General features: G+C 46.8%; 1 protein-coding gene across 1 annotated transcript in view; it reads right to left on the bottom strand.

Annotated features, from left to right (window-relative positions):
- The window catches only part of DDHD1 (DDHD domain containing 1), an 80,532-nt gene that overhangs the window by 36,427 nt on the left and 22,063 nt on the right, over window positions 1-22,042 (bottom strand). The window contains exons 3-4 of the mRNA XM_015415511.1: window positions 14,977-15,150; window positions 420-521 (exon numbers count right to left, since the gene is read on the bottom strand). Coding sequence (XP_015270997.1) covers window positions 420-521; window positions 14,977-15,150 — 276 coding nt within the window. The remainder of the gene's footprint in view (window positions 1-419; window positions 522-14,976; window positions 15,151-22,042) is intronic.

The following is a 22,042-nucleotide window of genomic DNA, read 5'->3' as shown; positions in this document are numbered from 1 at the left end:
TTTGACACCCCCTGTGTTAACACAACTCTGGATGGAATTCATGGATACTTAGACAACCTTTTGGAAGTAGTTGTGCACGGTTTACAGCAAGGAAAATCCTTTATGTGAAGAAAGGAAATGCACAACACATGGTACTGAAAACACATCAAACGTTTTAGTTTCCTGATGACTTGTTAGTACGCATGGTTAGGACATTGACAGGCACATTTTTTTTCGCTGTACTCCAAAAAAGCACGGATCTTCTCACTAAGACCCACGATGCTTTCTTCCTTCTGCTCTGCTGCAGAAGAAGATACTCGACACCATGCAGACGTGGAAGCACAAGGTTATCTAACACACTAAACTGAGAGATGCTAGCTACAACAGAAAACAGTCCTATGCAAGGAGAAGACAAGAAAACAAATCGGCGATTGCCATACCTTCGGACCGCTTGCGTTTAAGCCCTGACGCCTCTGCATTCTCTTTATATCCTCTCCATTGGAACAGAGAATGGAGGGAGAAGGGAGGGAGGTAGTAGGCAACTAAAAGCAAAAACACCAAGCTTCAAACTGAAAGTCGGAGAAGGGGCAGCGCCCAGTTTGGCAGAAAAATACACTAAGGAGAACTGATGGACGTAGAATATACAGAACACCCCGCACAGACGTCCCTTTAACGGCACAAAGGAGCACTGCCTTTGAGGGAGACTGGATTTTGTACTGTTCGTGAAATGCTCGCTATTGCAAATGAGACCATTCAGAAGGTGCAGGCGAGCAGGAGAAACAGAATTCCCCGGCACCTTTGAGCGAGGGCGGAGCTATACAAAATGCCTGGCTTTGAGTTGAATCAGGGTTCCCCAACTTGTTTTCTCTACGTCCCTGTGGCGTCTCTTATTTGGGGAGGACTTGTTTTCACTTTAAATTATATTTTGTGTTCACAAACAGGGTAGTTCCTGCTGCCACCCGGAATTTAAACGAATTCCAAATCTTCTCTCATTAGCTGTTGGTAAAAGTGGCCTAGAGTCTGGGCTTTTCAGAGGTCTCTGTGGCCCTGTGGAAGGAGTGAACTGAATACTGGGTTAAACTCAAACAAACTATGATTTATTGAATTTTGGAACAAAAATGAGTTGCTGGTTAACTGTAACTGTTATGGGGAAGAGAAACTGGAAAAATAAACTGGCAGGGTATCATACACAGTCTTTTGATCACAAGATCCTTCTCTGACAAGAATCTCTGTTTCAATAGGCATATATTCTGAACACTTTATGTTTCCACACAGCACTCTGTCGTCATTCACTGACAGATTTACTAACTGAATAACTCTCACTGCCTCTGACTCACTCTCAAAACTCCAACTGCTGTCTCTAACTGACTTTCATAACTGACTAATTTGATACACACCCATTTACTCCCAACAACTCCCCCCACACTCTGTCATCCACCAATCACAGTACACTTGTCTCCCTCAATCATTCTACTCTGCTATCACTGCACTCCAACCAAACATTTAAAGACACACACACTTTCTAAAACAAGGAATCATTACTTCCCCAAGCTCTGCAGAACCCAACTGAGTTTGGGACTGGGGCACCTGGGAAAGAGGAGCTCCACCATCCCCAAAGCACACTGTTTTCACAAGCCACAATGTCTCTGGGGGCAATGTTATTTGCCCCCCTGTGGGGTTGGATGTGCACCAAATACTGCTTGTGCGACCAGGCGATGGGACTAAAAGTGCTCCATTTCAGCCTAGGAATACAGTGCGGGGTGGGGTGGGGTGTTGGATCTCCTCCTCCTCCAGTGGCACATTTCCACTCGAAATTGAGCCCTGAGGTGCTTGGGGAAGCAAGATCCCCAACAACCAAAAGTGAGTCGGGTCATGGGCAATGCTCCCTCTAAGCTGTGGAGTCTGGTGAGCAAAAATTCTACTTTGTGAGCTACTGGCATTTAAGTTGTGAGCGAGCGATTGAGCTACTGCCTAAATTAGTTCACTCTGGAGTCATCCTTCCTGAGCAAGACAAAGGTGTATGAGCCGAAGGCTAAAAAATTGTGAGCTAGCTCACACTGACTCAGCTTAGAGGGAACACTGGTCATCACGGGAACCCCAGCCTGACTTGTGGCCAAATATATTGTGCGAGCTCAGCCTTTAGTGGACACACTTAAGCAGGCTATTTTTTGGGTGACTGCTACAAAGCATCTCTCGAAGGCGTGAGCTGTAAATGTTAGCTAGCCTAAGCAAAAAAAACTACTGAATGCCTCCTCTAAAATGTAGGGAGGGCAGAAAGAGGTCGGTGATGGCGGGACGAGCGGAAGTTGCCCTTGTGACAGCGAGAGGGGCATTCCCGCATGCACTGCCTATATCATTTCCCATTCCTGAACAGCACTGCAGCCTCCTTCTCTGTGGGGGTAACGCAAGTCCACCGTGGCCGTTTCCGGCACTCTCACTTTGTCGCCTCCTGGGCTGCCCAGTGGGAATGCAGGAAAGGCACCGTGTGTCCCTGGGGGGGATGGCTGCGCGGTGGTTTGATGGACTTACCTCACCCTCACGGGAAGATGCCAGTGCTGTTCAGGGTGGGAAGAGACATCACAAGGTGAACGGATGCCGTGGCATCTCACCAGAGGGAAGTGGGGGGGTCGGGAGGAAGCTGCGGTGCCCCACCTAGGAGACAGGAGAACAAGAAGCACCGCCAAGGTCAGTTGGGAGTCAGGCACGGAGTCCAGGCGAACCCTGGGTCAAGAGGCAGGCAGAAACTCGGAACACGTTTCCTTGAACTGGGAGGGAAATGGAGCTGGTACTTCCGGTATTTCCTTTTGACCTCCAGATGGGACAGGAGCTTTAAAAAGTCAGTGGCCAGTTCAGAGAAAGTGTGTGGTTTTAAAAATCAAGAATACCACCAAAAATAAAGTATGGCTTTCACATTCATCACTGGACGTAGAACATATCAGAGCGCATAAAACCAAGATGTGGCAGCCTACAGCATACCGGATTTGGTTCAAGGTGCTGGTTCTTACCTTTAAAGCCCCATAGGGTCAGGGACCTGCTTACCTAAGGGACTGCTCTTCCCCGCATGTTCCCCAGAGAGCACTAAGATCGGGGTCCCAACACCGTCTGGCCCTTCCAGGCCCAAAGAAGCCAGGCTAGCCGTGACAAGGGCCAGGGCCTTTTCTGTGGCGGCCCCGTACTGGTGGAATGAGCTCCCGGAGGACATCAGGGCCCTGTGGGACCTTTTACAGTTCTGCAGGGCCTGTAAAATGGAGGTCTTCCGCCAAGCTTTCAATTAGGGTGCAGCTGCTAACGCCATGGCCCTGGCCCCAACATCTAATAGCCCGGCATGGACCTGGACAATGGTACTGGTTGTTATCTGGATGCCGAAAGAACGCCGCCATCGCCTATCACCTGTAGTTTCTAGCACTTTGAAACTGTGATGGTTTTAACTGTTTTATCTGTTCTAAAATATTTTGTGTTTTACTATATTTGTATACATGCCTGTAAGCCGCCCGGAGCCTGCCCCGGCGGGGAGGGCGAGATACAAATCAAATCAAACAAATACATAAATAAATATGGGAGGAATTCTTTAAAAACCCAGTTCTATCTAAGTCTCCTGTCTTCGAGGAAACTGCAGGCAGGGCAGAAGCTGACTGAAAACGAACTGCCGCAGAAGAAAACCCAAAACCAAGAATGAAACCCTATGTAACACCTTTTATTAGGACCCACCAAATTGTCAAGTGGTCCTAATAAAAGAAGCATTACACAAAGTTCTTTCTTGCATGAACGATATGGCTGTATAATGTTTGAGCCGCTTAATGGAGGAACGGTGAAAGGACTCCTTATTGTGTGCCCAGCAGAACGATTCCCCCAGGCTGTTAGTGCTCAGACAACTCCTCTAGCTCAGCAGTCCCAAGAGTCTCTGCTGGAGAGCACTGCCAGCATGCTGCAAGTGATATGTCAATTGTTCTATCACAGAGGAAGTTGGCTGATGTATCTCTGCATGAGTCACTGTTTTGGCCTGTTTCCAATCAGGACCTACGCCAGATTACTGACTCATCCCACAAAGGAGGGAATCCTCTTATTCTTTTCAGTCCTAAAAGAAAACCTTATGAGGAAGGGTGAAGCGTGCCTCCATTTTTATGCAGAAAAGGGCATTCCTCGGCAATGCTCCCTTTTAAGCTCTGTAGCCTCACGAGCAAAAATTCTACTTTGTGAGCTACTGGCATTAAAGCTGTGAGCCAGCTATTTGGCTACTGCATAAATTAGTCTGCTCTGGAGCCGTCCTTCCTGAGCGAAGAGAAACATGTGTGAGCCAGAGGCTAAAAAACTGTGAGCTGGCTCACACTGACTCAGCTCAGACGGAACACTGTTTCTCAGTAGAGCACAGGATGATATTATGCTGATTCCAACATGGCATGTGTTGAGATCATGGGAAATGGTGGACGGGTGGGTGCACTTGCAGAAGAGTCAGCAAAGCCAGGGGAAACCGGACTGAAACACGAACTGTGGCCCCACCCACCGTTCCCCAGCTACAAGCACTTTTGGTTTCAAGGCCCACGGGGTAGGGAAAGGAGGAGGAGGAGGAAAAAAGACTGCTGGGAAGGAGGTGAAGGCAAGGAAGAGTTGACAGGCAGTGCCCCGGTGAAGAATCCCATGACACCTAGCTTGGCCTCATCATCAGGATTATGAGCAGCACTGCCGTCGAAGCCTTTTCTCTCGAGCTTTTGACTCGAGGGGCTGCAGATATGTAGCAGCCTGTTTCGAAGAACTGCGTTTGTGAAGGTTAAGCCTGTGGAGTCTCAGGCAGTGCACCAGCCCTTCCGCTGCCCAAACTCGGGAGCCTGGATCTCCAAGAGACGGCAGAGAGGGTCTGGATGCCGGAGGGTATGTGGTGCAAGAGAGGGCACGGCTTACACTTAAAACCAAGTTCTCCCTTTGCATCATATACAATCCAGGATCAACATATTTCCATTCCCAGCCAAGATCCTGGACGTGTAATAGGATTTTTCTGTATAAAATATTTTTTAAACTATGTATAAGTCCATGCTTTGGGCCTTTTGTTAAATGTGCCTTGTGAGGAGCCTGCACTTAAACAAAAATTAAAAGTAAAAAAAAACAATAGCCCCCCCCCTTCCTACCAAAAATCTAATACTCTAACCAGGGGTCGTTTTGTAGAAAAAGAGCTAGGGGAACTCATTAGCATAACTCATTAGCATATGCCACACCCCCTGACATCACCGGAAGTGTGTCATAAGGTCACACCCCCTGACAGCACCAGAAGTGTGTCATAAGGCCACACACCCCGCCCCCAATGGTCCCGTCTGGCGGGAGTGCAAGGAAGCCCCGCGAAGGCCCTCCCTGGCCCCAGGCAGGCAGGGGTGGGGAGAGGCAGGGAGGAAGCAACTTACCCTCCCTCTTCTCCTGCCTCCTCCTGGCTGAATGAGGGCCGAAAGCAGGGTGGCCAGAAGCAGGGGGCGGGGCTTCATCATGTGCCCCGCCCCCCGTACCTCACCCGGGGGAACTGCGTTCCCCAGCGTTCCCCCCCCGAAATGACCTCTGACTCTAACCACAAAGGCTAGGTTGCAAGAAGCACGACGACAACATCATCACTTCCTCAAGCACAGAAATCAGAATGGTAACATATATCCTATTTTTAAATGTCTCACACGTACTGGAAGTGCACTGATGTGAATGGGTGAACTGAGCCAGGAATTAAACCTTTACTCACCTGAACCAAGCCCTGACCGGGATGGCCCGGGTTAGCTTGCTCTCATCAGAACTCGGAAGCTGAGCGGGGTCTGTTTAGCTAGCGAATGGATGGGACACCTATACAAGGAATACCAGGGTCACGACACAGAGGCAGGCAATGGGGAAACCGCCTCTGATCATCTCTCGTCTTCAAAACCCTTCGGGGCTGCCAGAAGTCAGCTTGTGACTTGACAGCACCGACCTGAACCGAAGCGAACAGGTGAAATGCCAACGGTGAGGAATTCGGAGGGAGGCTCTCTTAATGAGTTCCTGTGCCTCCAAGTAATAGGAGGAGGAAGCACAAACTTGGAAGAAGGGGGCGCTGTCGAATCGAAGGGAGGAGGAACGGCTGGCTGGGAAAGAGCTTTGAAATTACTGAACTTTTTTTCATGAACTTAACATAAGAACAATGTTGGATCAGGCCAAAGGCCCATCCAGTCCAACACTCTGTGTCACACAGTGGCCAGAAATACCAGGTGCCATCAGGAGGTCCACCAGTGGGGCCAGGACATTAGAAGCCCTCCCACTGTTGACCCCCCCAAGCACCAAGAAGACAGAGCATCACTTGCCCCAGAGCCCCTATCTATACCTTGTGGCTAACAGCCACTGATGGACCTCTGCTCCATATGCCTATCTAATTCCCTCTTGAAGCCGTCCTTGCTCGTAGCCGCCACCACCTCCTGTGGCCGTGAATTCCATGTGTGAATCACTCTTTGGGTGAAGAAGTACTTCCTTTTCTCCGTTCTAACCCGACCGCTCAGCAATTTCATGGAGTGCCCACGAGTTCTTGTATTGTGAGAAAGGGTGAAAAGGACCTCTTTCTCTACCTGCTCTTTCCCATGCATAATCTTATAAACCTCAATCATGTCACCCCTCAGTCGTCGTTTCTCCAAGCTAAAGAGCCCTAAGCGCTTTAACCTTTCCTCATAGGGAAAGTGTTCCAACCCTTTTATCATTCGAGTTGCCCTTTTCTGCACTTTTTCCAAAGCTATAATATCCTTTTTAAGGTGTGGTGACCAGGACTTTGCCTAGGATTCCATGGGTTTAGGGAGCGTACTGTCTCATGTCATTCCTCCCATTTGGAGAACGGAGGGTACAAGCTTGGCGGAAAGAATCAGCCTGGGGAGGGGCCGTGGCTCAGTAGCAGAGGATCTGCTTGGCATGCAGAAGGTCTCGGCTTCAGTCTCCGGCATCTCCAGTTGAAATGGACAAGAAGACGGGTGATCTGAAAGACCTTTGCCTGAGACCCTGGCGAGCCGCTGCCAGTCTGAGTAGACAAGACTGACCTCGATGGACCAGGGGTCCGATTTAGGATAAAGTAGCTTCATGTATTTTGGTGGGGAGGGGCTGTGGCTCAGTAGCAGAACAACTGTTCGGCGTGCAGAAGGTCCCAAGTTCTGTCCCCGGCATCTGCAGCTGAAAGGATCAGGTGGTAGGTGGTGTGAAAGACCTCTACTGAGCGGCTGCCGGTCTGAGTGCACAAAGCTGACCTCGGAAGCAGGAACAAGTGGGGAAAGTTGGAAATGAGTACGTGAAGCTGCCTCATGCTGCTGAGTCAGACCGCTGGAGGCTGATGCATTTAGAAAAATGAAGCCAAGTACAATGGAGGGCAGGGAGGGAGGGCTTCTTTAATAGCACATCGGCATCTAGGACACAGTGCACAGGACACTGCCCAGGGCTGCAATCAGGCCCAACAGTGTATTTTCCCACTTTAAGTACACAGACACAAACTTGCCACAAGCCACCAGATTCCAGTAATTTTCAAGACCTTTGAAAAGAGGTCGGCTAACAGATACTCCAGAAGTAGAGACAGTGCATGCAGATTGACATTTTCTCTCAGCAAAGGAGTTACGCTCTCATGCTGCAGATCAAGCGGCTGGGCGCGCAGAAAGACCTGGTGAGCAGACGTCAGAGCGCAGACATTCAAGCGACACGTATTTGACACAGAGGTCTCTCTACAAGGCAGGCATCCTGGGTGGGGCTTCCCTCTTTAGCAGGCACTAATGACTTCTGGAGCCCACATCTAATCCTTATCCAAGCCAGGACAACCTCCTGTCTGTGATTCCTAAGGACTGCGCTCAGCCATGAATGAAGCAATGGTTTAAGTTCAAGGAGTCTGCTGTTGTCCGGGCCTTTCCTTTAGCTTCTGCCGCTATTCCCTTCAATTCACACGTGAAGACGGGGAGTCGTTAGCATCGCATGGGACCCTGGGATGTCAAAGGGCAGCTGGGTAGCCATCTTGGCAGCCCGTTCTTTGTTGTATTCTCCACATACTCAAGAACGCAACAAAAACAATATTTTAGTCCGATAACGGGGGGGGGGGGGGGGGGGGGCGGTTCAGTCCTTCTCTGCTTTCAGATATACTGAAAACCCAACCCTGAGCCTTCAGGATAAAAAGATTTAAAACATTTAAGCAACTTTTACCTATGAAGAGGTATCCCAGTTTGCTGTTTCGAGGGTCAAGCACGACAGTGCGCAAGGGAGACTGGCATAAAGTTGTACCTGCACACAGACTTCCATTGCACAAAACCTTGACATTTGGGAAAGGGGCTGTGGCTCTGTTTGGCTGGCCTGCGGAAGGTCCCAGGTTCAATCCCCGGCATCTCCACCTGAACAGGCCAGGTAGGAGGTGGGGTGAAGGACCTCCGCCTGAGACTCTGGAGTGATGCTGTCAGTCTGAGTGGACAATACTGGACTTGATGGACCAAGCGACTGATTCAGCATATGGCGGCTTCATGAGTGTTCATGTGAGATCGGATCTCTGGGTACAAAATGTGTCAGTTATACTCTCCCCCCCTAAAAAAAAAAAAGCCGCTGACACAGGTATACGGCTGCACCTGTGCTTTCTGCATCGAGGAAGAAGAATGAGCACGTGCCCACAAACCCAAAGGTGGTGGGGCTCTGCCTGATCACCTGGAAACATTTTCTGTTATCCCAAGCAACTTCCTAACAATGAGGCCGCTTTATACAGACAGTACAGAAGGAGAAGGGGACGGGGAGGGAAGAAGTAAGCAAGCAAATCCAGGTCCCCACTCTGAGATAATGGTTTTAAACGCTCACTTGAAAGTCATCTTTCAAAGAAGCCCGACAGAACAGCCCCTCTGAATCTCCCACTGCCACTGGGGGGGGGGGGGGGGGGGGGGGCTTGTTTTTATAAAAACCTTTATCCCATCATTCCAAGTGCTCTGCATGACTATTCTGAAGATGGGACAAAGCGGTCAGTCTAAGGCTATTAAAGGCAGACAGGTCTGACATGGCTTCAGTCCATTTTTCAGTGGCTTGCTGTAACTACTGCTCTCCACTTCTGAGGAATTGTTCGTTTAGCTATGACCAAGGCCCTTGAGATCCAGAGCCTTCGTCCTTTTTGTTAAAAGGGAAAAGGAATGTAGCTTAATGCAGCAGTAAGTGAATGAAGACCCAGTGGAACTTTGTGGCGTAAAATAAAATTTCTGTGTTAATTCCTAAACCAAATGGCATGATGATCAGACGTAACCATAATGCGCATGTCAAATTTGCTCTTAGCCACTTACACCTCCAACACACCTATCTGTGATAAAATGTCACCTCTTCTACGCCACGGGTCACAGCACAAGTGCTAGGATGAAGACGGTACTAACCACCCTAAACAGACGGAGAAAACTATATACACTGAGGAGAAAGATTTTTTTACACAGAACTACAGCATTAAACTATCTCTTCAAAGGTATAATGCTCAGTAAAGTCCCTGGACACTGCTGCTGCTACTGTGGTAGACAAAATGGCACTCTTGGTCTGGGGCCAGGGATGCTCTGTATTCTTGGTGCTTGAGGGGGGCAACAGTGGGGGGGCTTCTAGTGTCCTCCTGGCCCCACTGCTGGACCTCCTGTGCGACAGAGTGTTGGACTGCATGGGCCACTGGCCTGATCCAACATTGGCTTCTCTTACGTTCTTATGTTTAAGATGCCACACAAACCCTGAAGCATTCTCAATGACAAATTCTACCCCTTCTATATTAACCAGATCTCTTAACCCATCATCATCCTTTAAGGATGAATTATCCTAAATCAGATCCTCGCCAGCTCATTGGCATCTTCCCTGCAGCAGCTGGTTTCAAACCACTGTATAATCTTTGACATTAAGCACAAGCAGCCTGACTCCAGATCAGTTGAAGTGGAACCTGTTTCTTTAAGTACAGGGTTGGCTTGTCCCCAAACATTCCCCAGTGCCCAATATAAGAACATAAGAGAAGCCAATGTTGGATCAGGCCAAAGGCCCATCCAGTCAAACACTCTGTGTCACACAGTGGCCAAAAATACCAGGGGCCATCAGGAGGTCCACCAGTGGGGCCAGGACACTAGAGCCCTCCCACTGCTGCCCCCCCAAGCACCAAGAATACAGAGCATCGCTGCCCCAGACATAAGAGAAGCCAACGTTGGATCAGGCCAATGGGCCATCCAGTCCCACACTCTGGGTCACATAGTGGCCAAAAACACCAGATGCCATCAGGAGGTCCACCAGTGGGGCGAGGACACTAGAAGCCCTCCCACTGTTGCCCCACCCCAAGCACCAAGAATACAGAGCATCGCTGCCCCAGACATAATTCTCCAGATCAGAGTCCACCGCTCTTAACCAGTGCCATGCTAGCTCTAAATATGGAAGAGGCAGCATCTGTGATAATGCTACCTTGGAGGTCCCGGACTTTAACTTTCTGCCTAACCACCTACATTTTTCCTCCAAGAACACACAGGTACACTGCTCAATGCTGTTTGTCTCGTACACGGTCCGATTCTCTTTGTTCTGATGTGCGTCATGACAGCGGCTTCCCAGAATCGGCAGTGCCCTGCCCGCAGGCTTTGTCCCAGCCTGGCAGGTCACCGTGAAGAGGGCCCCCTGCCCTGCTAGGAACTGGTGCTATGATGCAAGCCCATCGACAGCCCAAGGGCCTACTCAGCTCACGGGAACATTCTGTTGCACTTGACTGCCGCCCTCCTAACCTTGAGTGTTAACAACATTACACCACACACACACACACAGACGCAAAAGAAGCACAAATGATTCCCTGCTTCTACATTACACCACACACACACAGACTCAAAAGAAGCACAAATGATTCCCTGCTTCTACACGGAATTTCGAAGTGGGAATCACAACTGCAGCAAAGTGTATGAGCTTGTTCTAGCCGTTATTCCCAGCTAAAATGAATAGCTTTTCTCCACGTAAATGATCATGGCGTCTGCTTTCTGAAGGCTTTCTTGTGTCATCACGCCATCAGTTTTTTAGACCTTTTTTTTGCCACAATCGGTATATTCTCTTCCCCCTCTCCATTGGAAAATATGTGGAGCGTCTCTTTAATGTAATTATTTTAATCTATTTAATGTGTTTATTCTATGTAGGCCACCCTAAGCCTGTTTCGTCAGGGAGGGCAGGGTATAAATTGAATAAATACATAAATAAAATAAATAATGTCACACTGTGCCCAGGAGACTAGAATGCTTCAGAAGAACAGACTGTCCACAAAAATTGTGATGGGAAGAAATACTAAGCACAAATTTTACTATCAGTGGCATAGCATTGCTTGCCTGATCAGAATTTAGGGTAAAGTCTGAGTCCGGCGGCACCTTTAAGGTTTAATTCCAGGTATAAGCTTTCATGTGCACGCACGCTTCCTCAGACCAACATGGCTACTCACCTGAAAATGTAGGGTGATCTTTAAAGGGAGAAAGGAGAAAATTGTGTAACAACAGGTAACTTCAACTACCCACTTATTAGCTGGATTAATGGATGTTTAAAGGTAATGGTTTCCCTTGCTCGAAAGCCAGTCGAATCCGACTCTAGGGGGCAGTGTTCATTTACGTTTCCAAGCCACAGAGCCAGCGCTGTGGTCATGTGGCCGGCATGACTAGACGCCGAGGTGCACGGAGCGCTGTTACCTTCCCACCGAAGTGGTACCTATTTATCTACTGGCAATGTCTTGCTTTTGAACTGTTAGGATGGCAGGAGCTGGGGCCAGGGACGGGAGCTCACTCCGTCATGCGGCACTCGGGTCTCAAACTGCCAAACTACAGGCCTTCCGGTCTGCAGTTCAGCGTCTTAACCACTTGAGCCACCGCAGCCCCTATGATGGCTGTTTACGTCATGAGAAAAGAGATTAATCCCTAGACACTGTAAATAATTTTGCCTTGGAACCACCAGTCCAAGGCAAACTCAACTAATTGGGAGGTGATGCTGAGCCCATTCGCGGCGAGGGCGGGTTATAAATTTAAATAAATAAATAAATAAGATGCTAAATGATGCTGAATTTGGTCCTTGGTTATACTTAGGATCTGGTGTGGGATGTCAGTGTTGTTGCACTGACTGGGAGCAGCAATCACGCTGCCATGAAGAGCAGCATTTGGGAACGGGAGGCTGCCCAAGAAGGCCAACATTATTATATTTGATTTCAGAAGAGTAAACTTCTACAAAATGAGGAAGTTTATCCAAAGAGAGCCAGTTTGGTGTAGTGGTTAAGTGCGTGGACCCTAATCTGGGAGAACCGGGTTTGATTCCCCACTCCTCCACTTGCACCTGCTGGATGACCTTGGGCAAGCCATAGTTCTGACAAGAGCTGTTCTTGAAAAAGAACAGTTTCTGTCAAGAGCTCTCCCAGCCCCACCTACCTCACAGGGTGTCTGTTGTGGGGAGGGGAAGGGAAAGTTTGTAAGCCGCTCTGAGACTCCTTTGGGTGGTGAAGGGTGGGGTATAAATCCAATCTCTTCTTCTTCTTTTACCTCACAGGATGTCTGTTGTGGGGAGGGGAAGGGAAAGGAGTTTGTAAGCCACTCTGAGACTCCTTTGGGTAGTGAAGGGCGGGGGTACAAATCCAACCTCCTCCTCCTCCTCCTCCTCCTCTTCTTCTTCTTCAAAGGAAACGCAGAGGGAAAGTTTAAAAAGGTCAAATCCCTTCAGGATGCTTGGTAATTATTTAAATTCACAATAATGAAAGCTCAGTTAGAATGCATCCAGCAGATGCTGTCAGTGTCATAAATGAACAAAGTCAAAGGGGCCGCAGAAGAAGGAACATTTTCCTCCGATGGTAGCAACCTTTCCCCAACAAGGTGAATGAGAAGGCAGAGAGTTGTTTGCAAAACAAATGTGAACTGATGAGGAGGCAAGCAAGAAGAGAATGAGAAGTATCTTGCCAAAACATTAAAGACAAACGGTTAAGAATTTCTTTAAATAAATAAATAAAAATATTAAAATGCATCGGAAGCAAGGCACCAGCCAGAGAGACGGGTACATGAAAAAGCAATGAAGGGATCGCTAAAGGCAGACAGGGAGGCTGCAGAGAAGCGGAATGAACTGTCTGCGTCAGTTTTCACTGTGGGAGAGACAGGTGTTTTTTAAAAAGTCTTGGAAGAACGGAGTCAAACAACAGTGATGAGAGATGAAACTGTTATTAAAGAGGGAATTATCAATCCCTATGGAGGAAGGATCAATAAAGGTTCTGAAACAGGAACTCTTCTTTCGCCCATCTTCTGGAATTCTCTGACAGGGTTTAACAAGCTGGTTGTAAAAGGGGGATGTTCATGATCTGTGCAGGACTGGGAGCAGGGCCTGGTGCGGCCTGGTCCCAGGAGAGACCTGCATGGCAGTGGAAGAGGTTATGAAAAAGAGCAGTTCCTGTCAGAGCTCTCTCAGCCCCACTGCCTCACAGGGTGTCTGTTGTGGGGAAGGGGAAGGGAAAGGAGTTTGTAAGCCGCTCTGAGACACCTTCGGGTAGTGAAGGGCGGGGTATAAATCCAATCTCTTCTTCTTCTTCCTTTACCTCACAGGGTGTCTGTTGTGGGGAGGGGAAGGGAGAGGAGTTTGTCAGCCGCTCTGAGACACCTTCGGGTAGTGAAGGGCGGGGTATAAATCCAATCTCTTCTTCTTCTTCTATTTGTGAATTTCCTGCATAGTGCAAGGGGTTGAACTAGATGACCCTGGAGAGCCCTGCCATCTCTTATGATTCTAGGAGAATGATGTAAGCTGCACTTGGGAGAAAAAGCAGGATATAAATGCAGTAGATAAATAAATTATTACTAGCCATTAATAGTGTCCTAAGTCCCAGACGGGAAGGAGAGGCCAAGTCGCCAGATGCTTCCCCCGATAGCCATCTATTCTGGCAAAGGAAACGATTCAGGCATCTGCTGGTGGCAGCAGAACCATGAAAGGAGCAGCAGGCAGAAGCGAAGCCGTGTAAGCAGCGGACAAAGCTGCATCTCTCCCTGGCGCATTCAAGCTTCAGGCCAGCTCTGCTGACAGGCTTACTCGTAACAATTGATTTTATGGGACAAGATAAATGGCTCAATTACAGACAATGCACAGGGTTTACACACACGCTCGCACAAAAAGGGGACTGGTTATTACTCTCAAAACCCAAGACGTATAGCCTAACCATGGAAAAACAGCATTTCGTTCTACCATGGAGCAACTAAAATACAGTGAATGATTCTATTAGCTATGGAAAGTTCCAGAATTAAGATATAAATAGACTGGTGGTCTAACTCAGGTACAGTTAGAGACCTGACAGGATTATTTAAAAAATAAATAATAAAGTCACAACATTTTCCAGGAGGACAAAACCAGCGATTCAACAAAGAACACCAAGGACCACAAAATACACCTTAATATAAGAAAAAAACTAATTTGAAAAACAAGTAGATTTGTGTAATTTTTTTATTGCCACACAGGATTATGTGCTGTGCCAATTTTCAGATAGAAATATAGAGCTGGAAGGAACCGCAAGGGTCATCTAGTTCAACCCCCTGCACAATGCAGGGAATTCACAACTACCCTCTCCCCCCATGCCCTCCAGTGATCCCTGCTCTGTGCCCAGAAGATGGCCAAAAAAACCCTCCAGGACCCCTGGCCAACCTGGCCTGGAGGAAACAGAAGACTAATGCAAGCCAGTTTGGTGTCGTGGTTAAGTGTGCGGACTCTAATCTGGGAGAACCGGGTTTGATTCCCCCACTCCTCCACTTGCACCTGGCTGGATGACCCTGAGCAAGCCATAGTTCTGCCAAAGCTGTTCTTGAAAAAGAGCAGTTTCTGTCAGAGCTCCCTCCGCCCCACCCTACCTCACAAGGTGTCTGTTGTGGGAAGGGGAAGGCATTTGTAAACCGCTCTGAGACTCCAAGTGAAGGGCGGGGTATAAATTCAATCTCTTCTTCTTCTTCTTCTTCTTAATTTGCCTAATACTCCACGTTTGCACATAATAAAAGATTATAAAAAGAAAGACCACAGGGATCTTTGTTAATGTACTCTTACCCTCTTTTCCATCCACGGGTTTCGATATTTCCATATCAAAGTTCTCCTGCATCTGCTGCCCCTTGAAACAGCTGAGATGCTCTTGCTCTATCAGGTTACTCTCTTCTTCTTCCAAGGGCTGCCAGGTGCCATCGATAAACCACTGCCCACGCATTACAGGAATCTTTTCTGTCGCTGAAAAAGGGCAAGGAACACAATCGTTTTAGGACTGCAGGTTAGCAAAATATCACAATAAGAAATTACATTGTCTGGGCGAAGCTCATTTTGACTGTTATAGCTTGACTGCAGCAGATCTTGCCTTTGCGCTGGGGACGGAACTGCTTTTACAGTGATTGCTAACAGGGCGGTTCCAAGGCTTCTGCTGAACTTGAAGTGAACCAATGATATTATTGGTCCTGTTATTTGAGGAAATCAGTATATTGCAAAATAGTAAAACAGTGTTTTTTTTTACTCATCATGGATCTAAAATTTAAAAATTCAAGGAATCTAAATTTTATTCCAAGATATTGTGACTACTGAGCCCTGCCGCACTCCGCTGGACACCTCCCTCCAATCTGATGAAATGCCACTGACCACCACTCTTTGGGTGCAGTCCTCTAACCAGTTCCCTATCCACCGAAGTATCCTATAGTCCAGTCCACAGTCTTCCAGTTTGCCCATCAGAATGTCATGGGGAACCTTATCAAAACCTTTACTGAAATCCAGGCAAATCACATCAGCAGAGTTCCCACGATCCAGTAAGCTGGGCTATCCAGTAAACTTGAGCTTTTCTGCATGCCTTGTAAATCATAAGCAAAGGTCCTTCAATTAAGCATCAAGCATATTCCACCCAGATGTTTTCCCATAATAATTCTGTCAAAGGCAGGAATAAAGATGTAAAGGCCCGGGAAAAAACCCGAAAAATTCAGGAAAAAACTGTTTCCCCCCATTTTTTCCTGAAGCCTTTTTTGTTTTGTTTTTCCAAAAAAATGGAAAAATTGAAAAAAGAAAAGAAAGAAAAAATGATTATGGAACGTTTTATTTTAACATGATGAATAAAATATATTTTCCAAATCATTTCTAAAAAATATGTATGGTATCAGATTGATCTAATTTCTGTGCACTGAGGACAAGCAAGTCCTAGGTTACAAACGGAACTCTCCAATGCAAGAACAAGATGCATTTCTTCCTTTAAGAGGTGCTATTGTCACAAGAAAAGAAAAAGGTTTCAGTTTTGTTTTTGCATGTGGGTGGGTATTCTGTTTGTAATAATTGTTTACGTACACTATATTTTTAATATGCTAGTTGTGATAATTTCATGCCAAGTAAAAATGTCCATAGTCATATTTTATGTTCCTAAAGTAACAGAATGACTTTCAATCTGGAAAAGGAAAAAGAAGTGCTAACGTGGAATTTTTTTCAATTTTTCCGAAAATTTCCGTTTCCCCCCCGAAAAAACCCAGGTCAAAACCGGGTCTTTTTCCGAGCTTCAAAATTTCCAGAAATTTTACATCTCTAGGCAGGAAGGAGAGTTTCTGAAAGTGGAGGAGCCCTTATTGTCTGCATGATATCATTATAAAAAGGCTATGTCCTATTACTGTCAGGGGTATTATCTGTACCACTTGGTACTTTGGTAACAAAAAAGAATGCATGTGGTCCATCCAATTTAGCAAGTATTGAATTTATCTCAGTCACTGATCCTCCCCCCCCCCCAGGATAAAGAAGCAGGAACTAGATAATATAAAACAAAATCCAGTACCAATGGTATCTGACACCATATAAATGGGGACACATCTATAATCCAGTATTAGTTATTTGCTGGCAGCATCAGACTTTAGATGTTATCACACATTTTTGGCAGTGCTTAGTTTTCAAACAAGTCTGGAAAGAAGTTCGTGATGCAATAATAGATATGACTGGATATAACTTAATATTCAGGCTGAAGGAAGTTCTGCTGGGTTATCTTAAATACAACAAACCAGAGATACACAGTTAGGAATAGGAATGAGAACAAAACTGTGAACAAAATGATTCAACAAAAATCTTCAAAAAGGTAGCATTTATACAACAGGAATATTTTATATTAGATATTTTGAGACTATAAAATATTCCTGTTGTACAAATGCTACCTTTTTGAAGATTTCTGGTGAATCATTTTGTACACAGGGTTATCTTAAATACACTGTCTTCGATGCAGACTTAGTTTCTAATTTTTGTTAACCACTTTTACTGCATCGTTGAACATATTATGCTGTTTTTATCACTTTGAACTCTAATTCTATAACACTCCTTAAGCCTCAACAAGAAAGGCAGACTAGAAATGGAAAATAAAAGTACACATTAAATGCATAAGAAGATGCTGATTTCTAATCTCGATTCTCCACCACCCTTAGACTTCTAATTAGCAAGGTCTGCAACTGAAACTTATTAGACAGCAAAAACCTTTGCTTGCATTCTCCCTAGGCCTAAAACCATTAGACAAATTAACAGAAAGCCTTGCAACGGCTTCGGCAAAAGCACCGAATCCAACCGCAAAATCAATTCAGCTCATTTGTAGGCTGTTTGCTCTTCTGTCCTGGAGGAAGTCTCCACTTACAGGGATCTACAGTGTCAGCAGGGATAAATTATATCAAGCCTGGAAAGGAACCCACATTTGTCTTTGTCTCTCTCAAATGAAATAAAATATGATAATGTAGACAGGAACACAATGACATCCAAAGGAAGCAAACTTTTCTTCAAAAAACCAGCCAAGCCCAGGACAAACTGGTCACAGCAACCAAACAAAGAAGGGGATGTCTATGTCACATGCCTCAGGCCTCAATTCAAGAAACCTCTTTGTTCAGAAACACATATAAGCAGATACTTCAATGGGAACAAATGGTTTGCTGTTTACAGCTTTCACGGAATGCAATGAACTGCGATTTTAAACTGGGGCTTGCTTTTGGACTTTGTCCATAATCACAGTGTAAAAAACGAGGTGCGACATTCAAGAGAGTCACTTTCCCTATTCACAAATATTTTTAGCTTTCCAGACACAGAACATAAACCAGCTCACAGAACCTGCTAGGACAAACAGAACTGGGACAAGGGAGAACACCCAGGTGGATTTCAATACCTGGTAATGCTACGCTATGCTCACCACCCAACAAGCACTTACTCATAGAAGATATTCACGGCGTCCTCCAGACTGAAAGACGAACGTGCACACCACAATCCCCCCCCTTCAGGTTCCCCAGCTCTAAATCTTTCGATATTCAGGATATAAATAAGGCTATAATCCCACACAACTAGTTAAGCATAAGTATCATCACTGAATTAATGGGCTTTTCACCTGAGATCCTCACAAATGCTTTCTCCAAACTGTAATCACCAGTTACTCCAGAAACCTGACTGCTATTCATTAAGAATTGTATATATACTCAGGGGTCATTTCGTAGAAAAAGAGGTGCAGGAGCTCACTAGCATAACTTATTAGCATAACTCATTTGCATATGCCACACCCCCTGACATCACTGGAAGTGTGTCAGAAGGCAACACCCACCGCTCAGGCTCCACTGGACTGTTTTGGATTGCTAGCTATGGGGGGGATCTGCCCTCACAGAGGAGGGAGAGCTTGTACCTAAAGGCAGGCCAGGGGCTGGGGGGGCTCTGCAACTTACCTGGCTGCTTCTTGCTCCTCATGGCCCAACCAAGGGCTACTGGGAGCAGGGGGCGGGGATTCTTGCATGTGCCCACCCCCTGGGCTCCTTACTGCCGGAGCTCCGCTCCTGTGCGTTCATGCAGGAAATGACCCCTGTACATATTGTATATTTTTCCAAACTAGTTTTGAAGTTTGCTGATACCGACAGCAGTAAAAGTGTTCTGATGAAGTATTTAAGACATTTGTACCCCTCCCTTTCCATGTAGAAAGGAGCTGTGAACAAAGCAATAATAAAAACACTGAAAAGCTGAGATCCAGGCTCATACTAGGAAAGACGGGTGGTCACATGGTGAGCGGTGGCACCGTGGGTATATCCCACTGTCTTAACATCCAAACTGTGTTAGTTCGAGCCCCGCGCTGGTGTGAGCAGCCTTAGAGAGGGTGGGCACACCCATCTCCCTTGTTGGAGGGTGTTAGCTGACAGTCGGGACGTCCTGGTCGAGGTTTGGAAAAAGGCAGAAGAACTTCTCGGCTACAAAAATCCCTGCAGTGGATGTTTCCGGCCAGGCGGTGGCAGTGTGGCGATTTGACATACGGGTCCTGAAGCCTGGTCAACAAGCAGCCGTTCGGAAAATGACTGAGCCAAGCCAGAAGACGTTTACGCCATGCAGTGACAGTGTGTGCAATTAAATGAATATATGTTATCTTCCCTATCCCCTATGAACATTGTTAGTCCCCTGTCTAAAATGTGTAACTGTACATCGCTTTGAGCCCACTGTGGAAAGCAATTAATAAATTGAAAGTATTATTATTATTATTATTATTATTATTATTATTATTATTAAGCTTACCACGATTTGTTCCCACTGTAGATTTGATCGGGGATATTTTTTAGCGGGTTCAGATGATCACACATCCCTTGCCCAGCCAAATGCATTGTGCAACGAGGCTCCAAGCACCATTCAAAATTTCTTTGTGCATGTGCATATGTGCACATGCACAAAGATTTTTTTCAAAAAAATTGTGCCGCCCGAACAAAATGAACTACCGACGTGTAACCGAGCACTGTTTTATGTGTGTTTGAGCGTTCATGCATTTAATATATTCAGTGCAGGACTGGTCATGCGCACAACGGTGAAAGCCGGGTGGGGGGGGAGGACTACCGGAAGAACATACACATTACCTAATCGCATTCATAGCTGGCTGTCCAGGCAGGAGAAATTGCGGATTCACAGTGCAAGTAGTAGGAAAGTACTTAATTTCCCCAGTGTCGGAAAACATGCTAGAAAACCGGGAGGATTGCGGGTGTGAGTCCGCTTCGATACGGGAGACAGAATCGGCGGTCTGATCACCCCTTTTAAATGTGATAGGGAACAGTTGTGAAACCCGATCAAAATGACCGTGTGACCACGACCTTTGACTGCAATTCTGGTTTATCGCCTACAGACAATGTTAGGCTACACATTTTAACCAAAGTTGTACTGATTACTCATCTTGAAGTTTGTGCTATTTAGTTTCGGCTTACAATAGGCCCTTCCTCCCAAAGAAAAATCTGACTGTGGACTTGACCCGATGAAGTCCTGTCACCCACGGTCCCCAGTTAACACAGCATTTCCTAACGGCTTCATGCAAAAGTTAATGCCTCGTGGAAGATGTACACACTAGGCCTTCACAATGGACTGCACAAATATTTCAGAATTCCTCTTACATTCCAATCACTGTCCACTGTTACTCCTCCGTGCAATCTTTTTTTTTTTTTTTTAATTTATTTTTTAGGACAAGGATTTTCAGATGTGAGCGCATCCATCTGTGCGGGAATCCTTAGCGGCTTCTGCTGTACTTGGGGAATTTGTGTGACCTTGCACAACCCTGGCTGCTTTTTGTTGCTGTTCTTGCCCATCAAGTCACAGCTGCCTTATGGCAACCCCATAGGGCTTTCAAGGCGAGAGACGCTTGGAGGTGGCTTGCCACTGCCTTTCCTTGGTTGTCTCCCGTCTGAGGACTAACCAGGGCTGACCCTGCTTCGCTTCCAAGTTCTGATGGACTCTCCGGGTCAGGGTCCAGCCCTAGCTACTACCCCACAAAGACGTAGCATGCAGCTGGGCAGCTGTCCAACTATGCATTCAGAGGTTTCTTCTAAGCTAGCAATTTTAATTTCACTTCACCCAACAACCCCAAGAGGAAGCAAAGTACATGCATGGTAAAGGGCTGCCCCTGAGCCCTGCTTGCCGGGGAAAGGAGAGAGAGATGAGTCAAATAAATGAATACATACTGAAAAGAAACGCAACAATCCTAACGTAACAATTGTTCACAGCTGGCTTCACAAATGATGCAGCAAGCAGTCTGTCTCCCCCCCCCCCGCCCCGCCTTCTTTCTGGGGCCCAGAGCATCCTCTGCTGTGATTTCTGGTCCTGAAAAATTCATATTTTGCTGTTTAAAATAAGAGCTACCCTAATAAAGAGTAACCAGAATTGGGGAGCTACCGAAAGGTGGCAATTATAGCCTGGTACTTGCTGGGGCTGACTCCACAGAGTGCCGCTGCTGCGCACCTGCTTTTCATTTCCATGGGGTTCACAGGAGAGGTATCCCTCAGGCTGATCCTCAGAAAAACCGAGAGCCAGTCTGGTGTCATGGTTAAGTGCGCTGACTCTAACCTGGAAGGACCGGGTTTGATTCCCCACTCCTCCACTTGCAGTTGCTGGATGCCCTTGGGCAAGCCCTAGTTTGGGCAAGCCCTAGTTCTGTCCAAGCTGTTCTCTCAAGGACAGTTCTGGAAAGAGCTCTCTCAGCCCCACCTACCTCGCAGGTAATGTTCCCTCTAAGTTGTGGAGTCTTGTGAGCAAAAATTCTACTTTGTGAGCTACTGGCGTTAAAATTGTGAGTGAGCAATTTGGCTGCTGCCTAAATTAGTTTGCTCTGGAGCCCTCCTTCCTGAGCTAAGACAAAAATGTGTGAGCAGAAGGCTAAAAAATCGTGAGCTAGCTCACGCCAACTCATCTTAGAGGGAACACTGCTCGTAGAGTGTCTGTTCTGGGGAGGGGAAGGGAAAGGAGTTTGTTAGCTACTTTGAGACTCCGAGTGAAGGGCGGGGTGTAAATCCAATCTCTTCTCTTCTGATGGGACAGTGGATTCAGGGAGGACAAAAGGAAATATGTCTTTATGCAGCAAATGATTAAAATGTGGAATTCACTGCCAAAGGATGTAGTGATGGCCACAGGCATAGACAGCTTTAAAACAGGATTAGACAGCTTCATGGTGGACAGGTCTATCGTGGCTGAGGGGAACCACATTTTGAAGCAGGCAGCTTCTGAATCCCGGTGCCAACATTAGGGGAAGGCTCAAGCCTCTGCGTCCTCTTCTTAGACCGCCAGAGGAACTGGTGGGCCACTGCCTGAGACAGGATGCTGGACTAGATGGACCACTGGTCTGATCCCGCAGGGCTCTTCC

This window comes from Gekko japonicus, unplaced genomic scaffold, assembly GCF_001447785.1.
Source record: "Gekko japonicus isolate JY-2015 unplaced genomic scaffold, Gekko_japonicus_V1.1 scaffold2089, whole genome shotgun sequence".
Taxonomy (NCBI): Eukaryota; Metazoa; Chordata; class Lepidosauria; order Squamata; family Gekkonidae; genus Gekko; species Gekko japonicus.
This window is presented reverse-complemented; position numbering and strand designations above follow the sequence as displayed.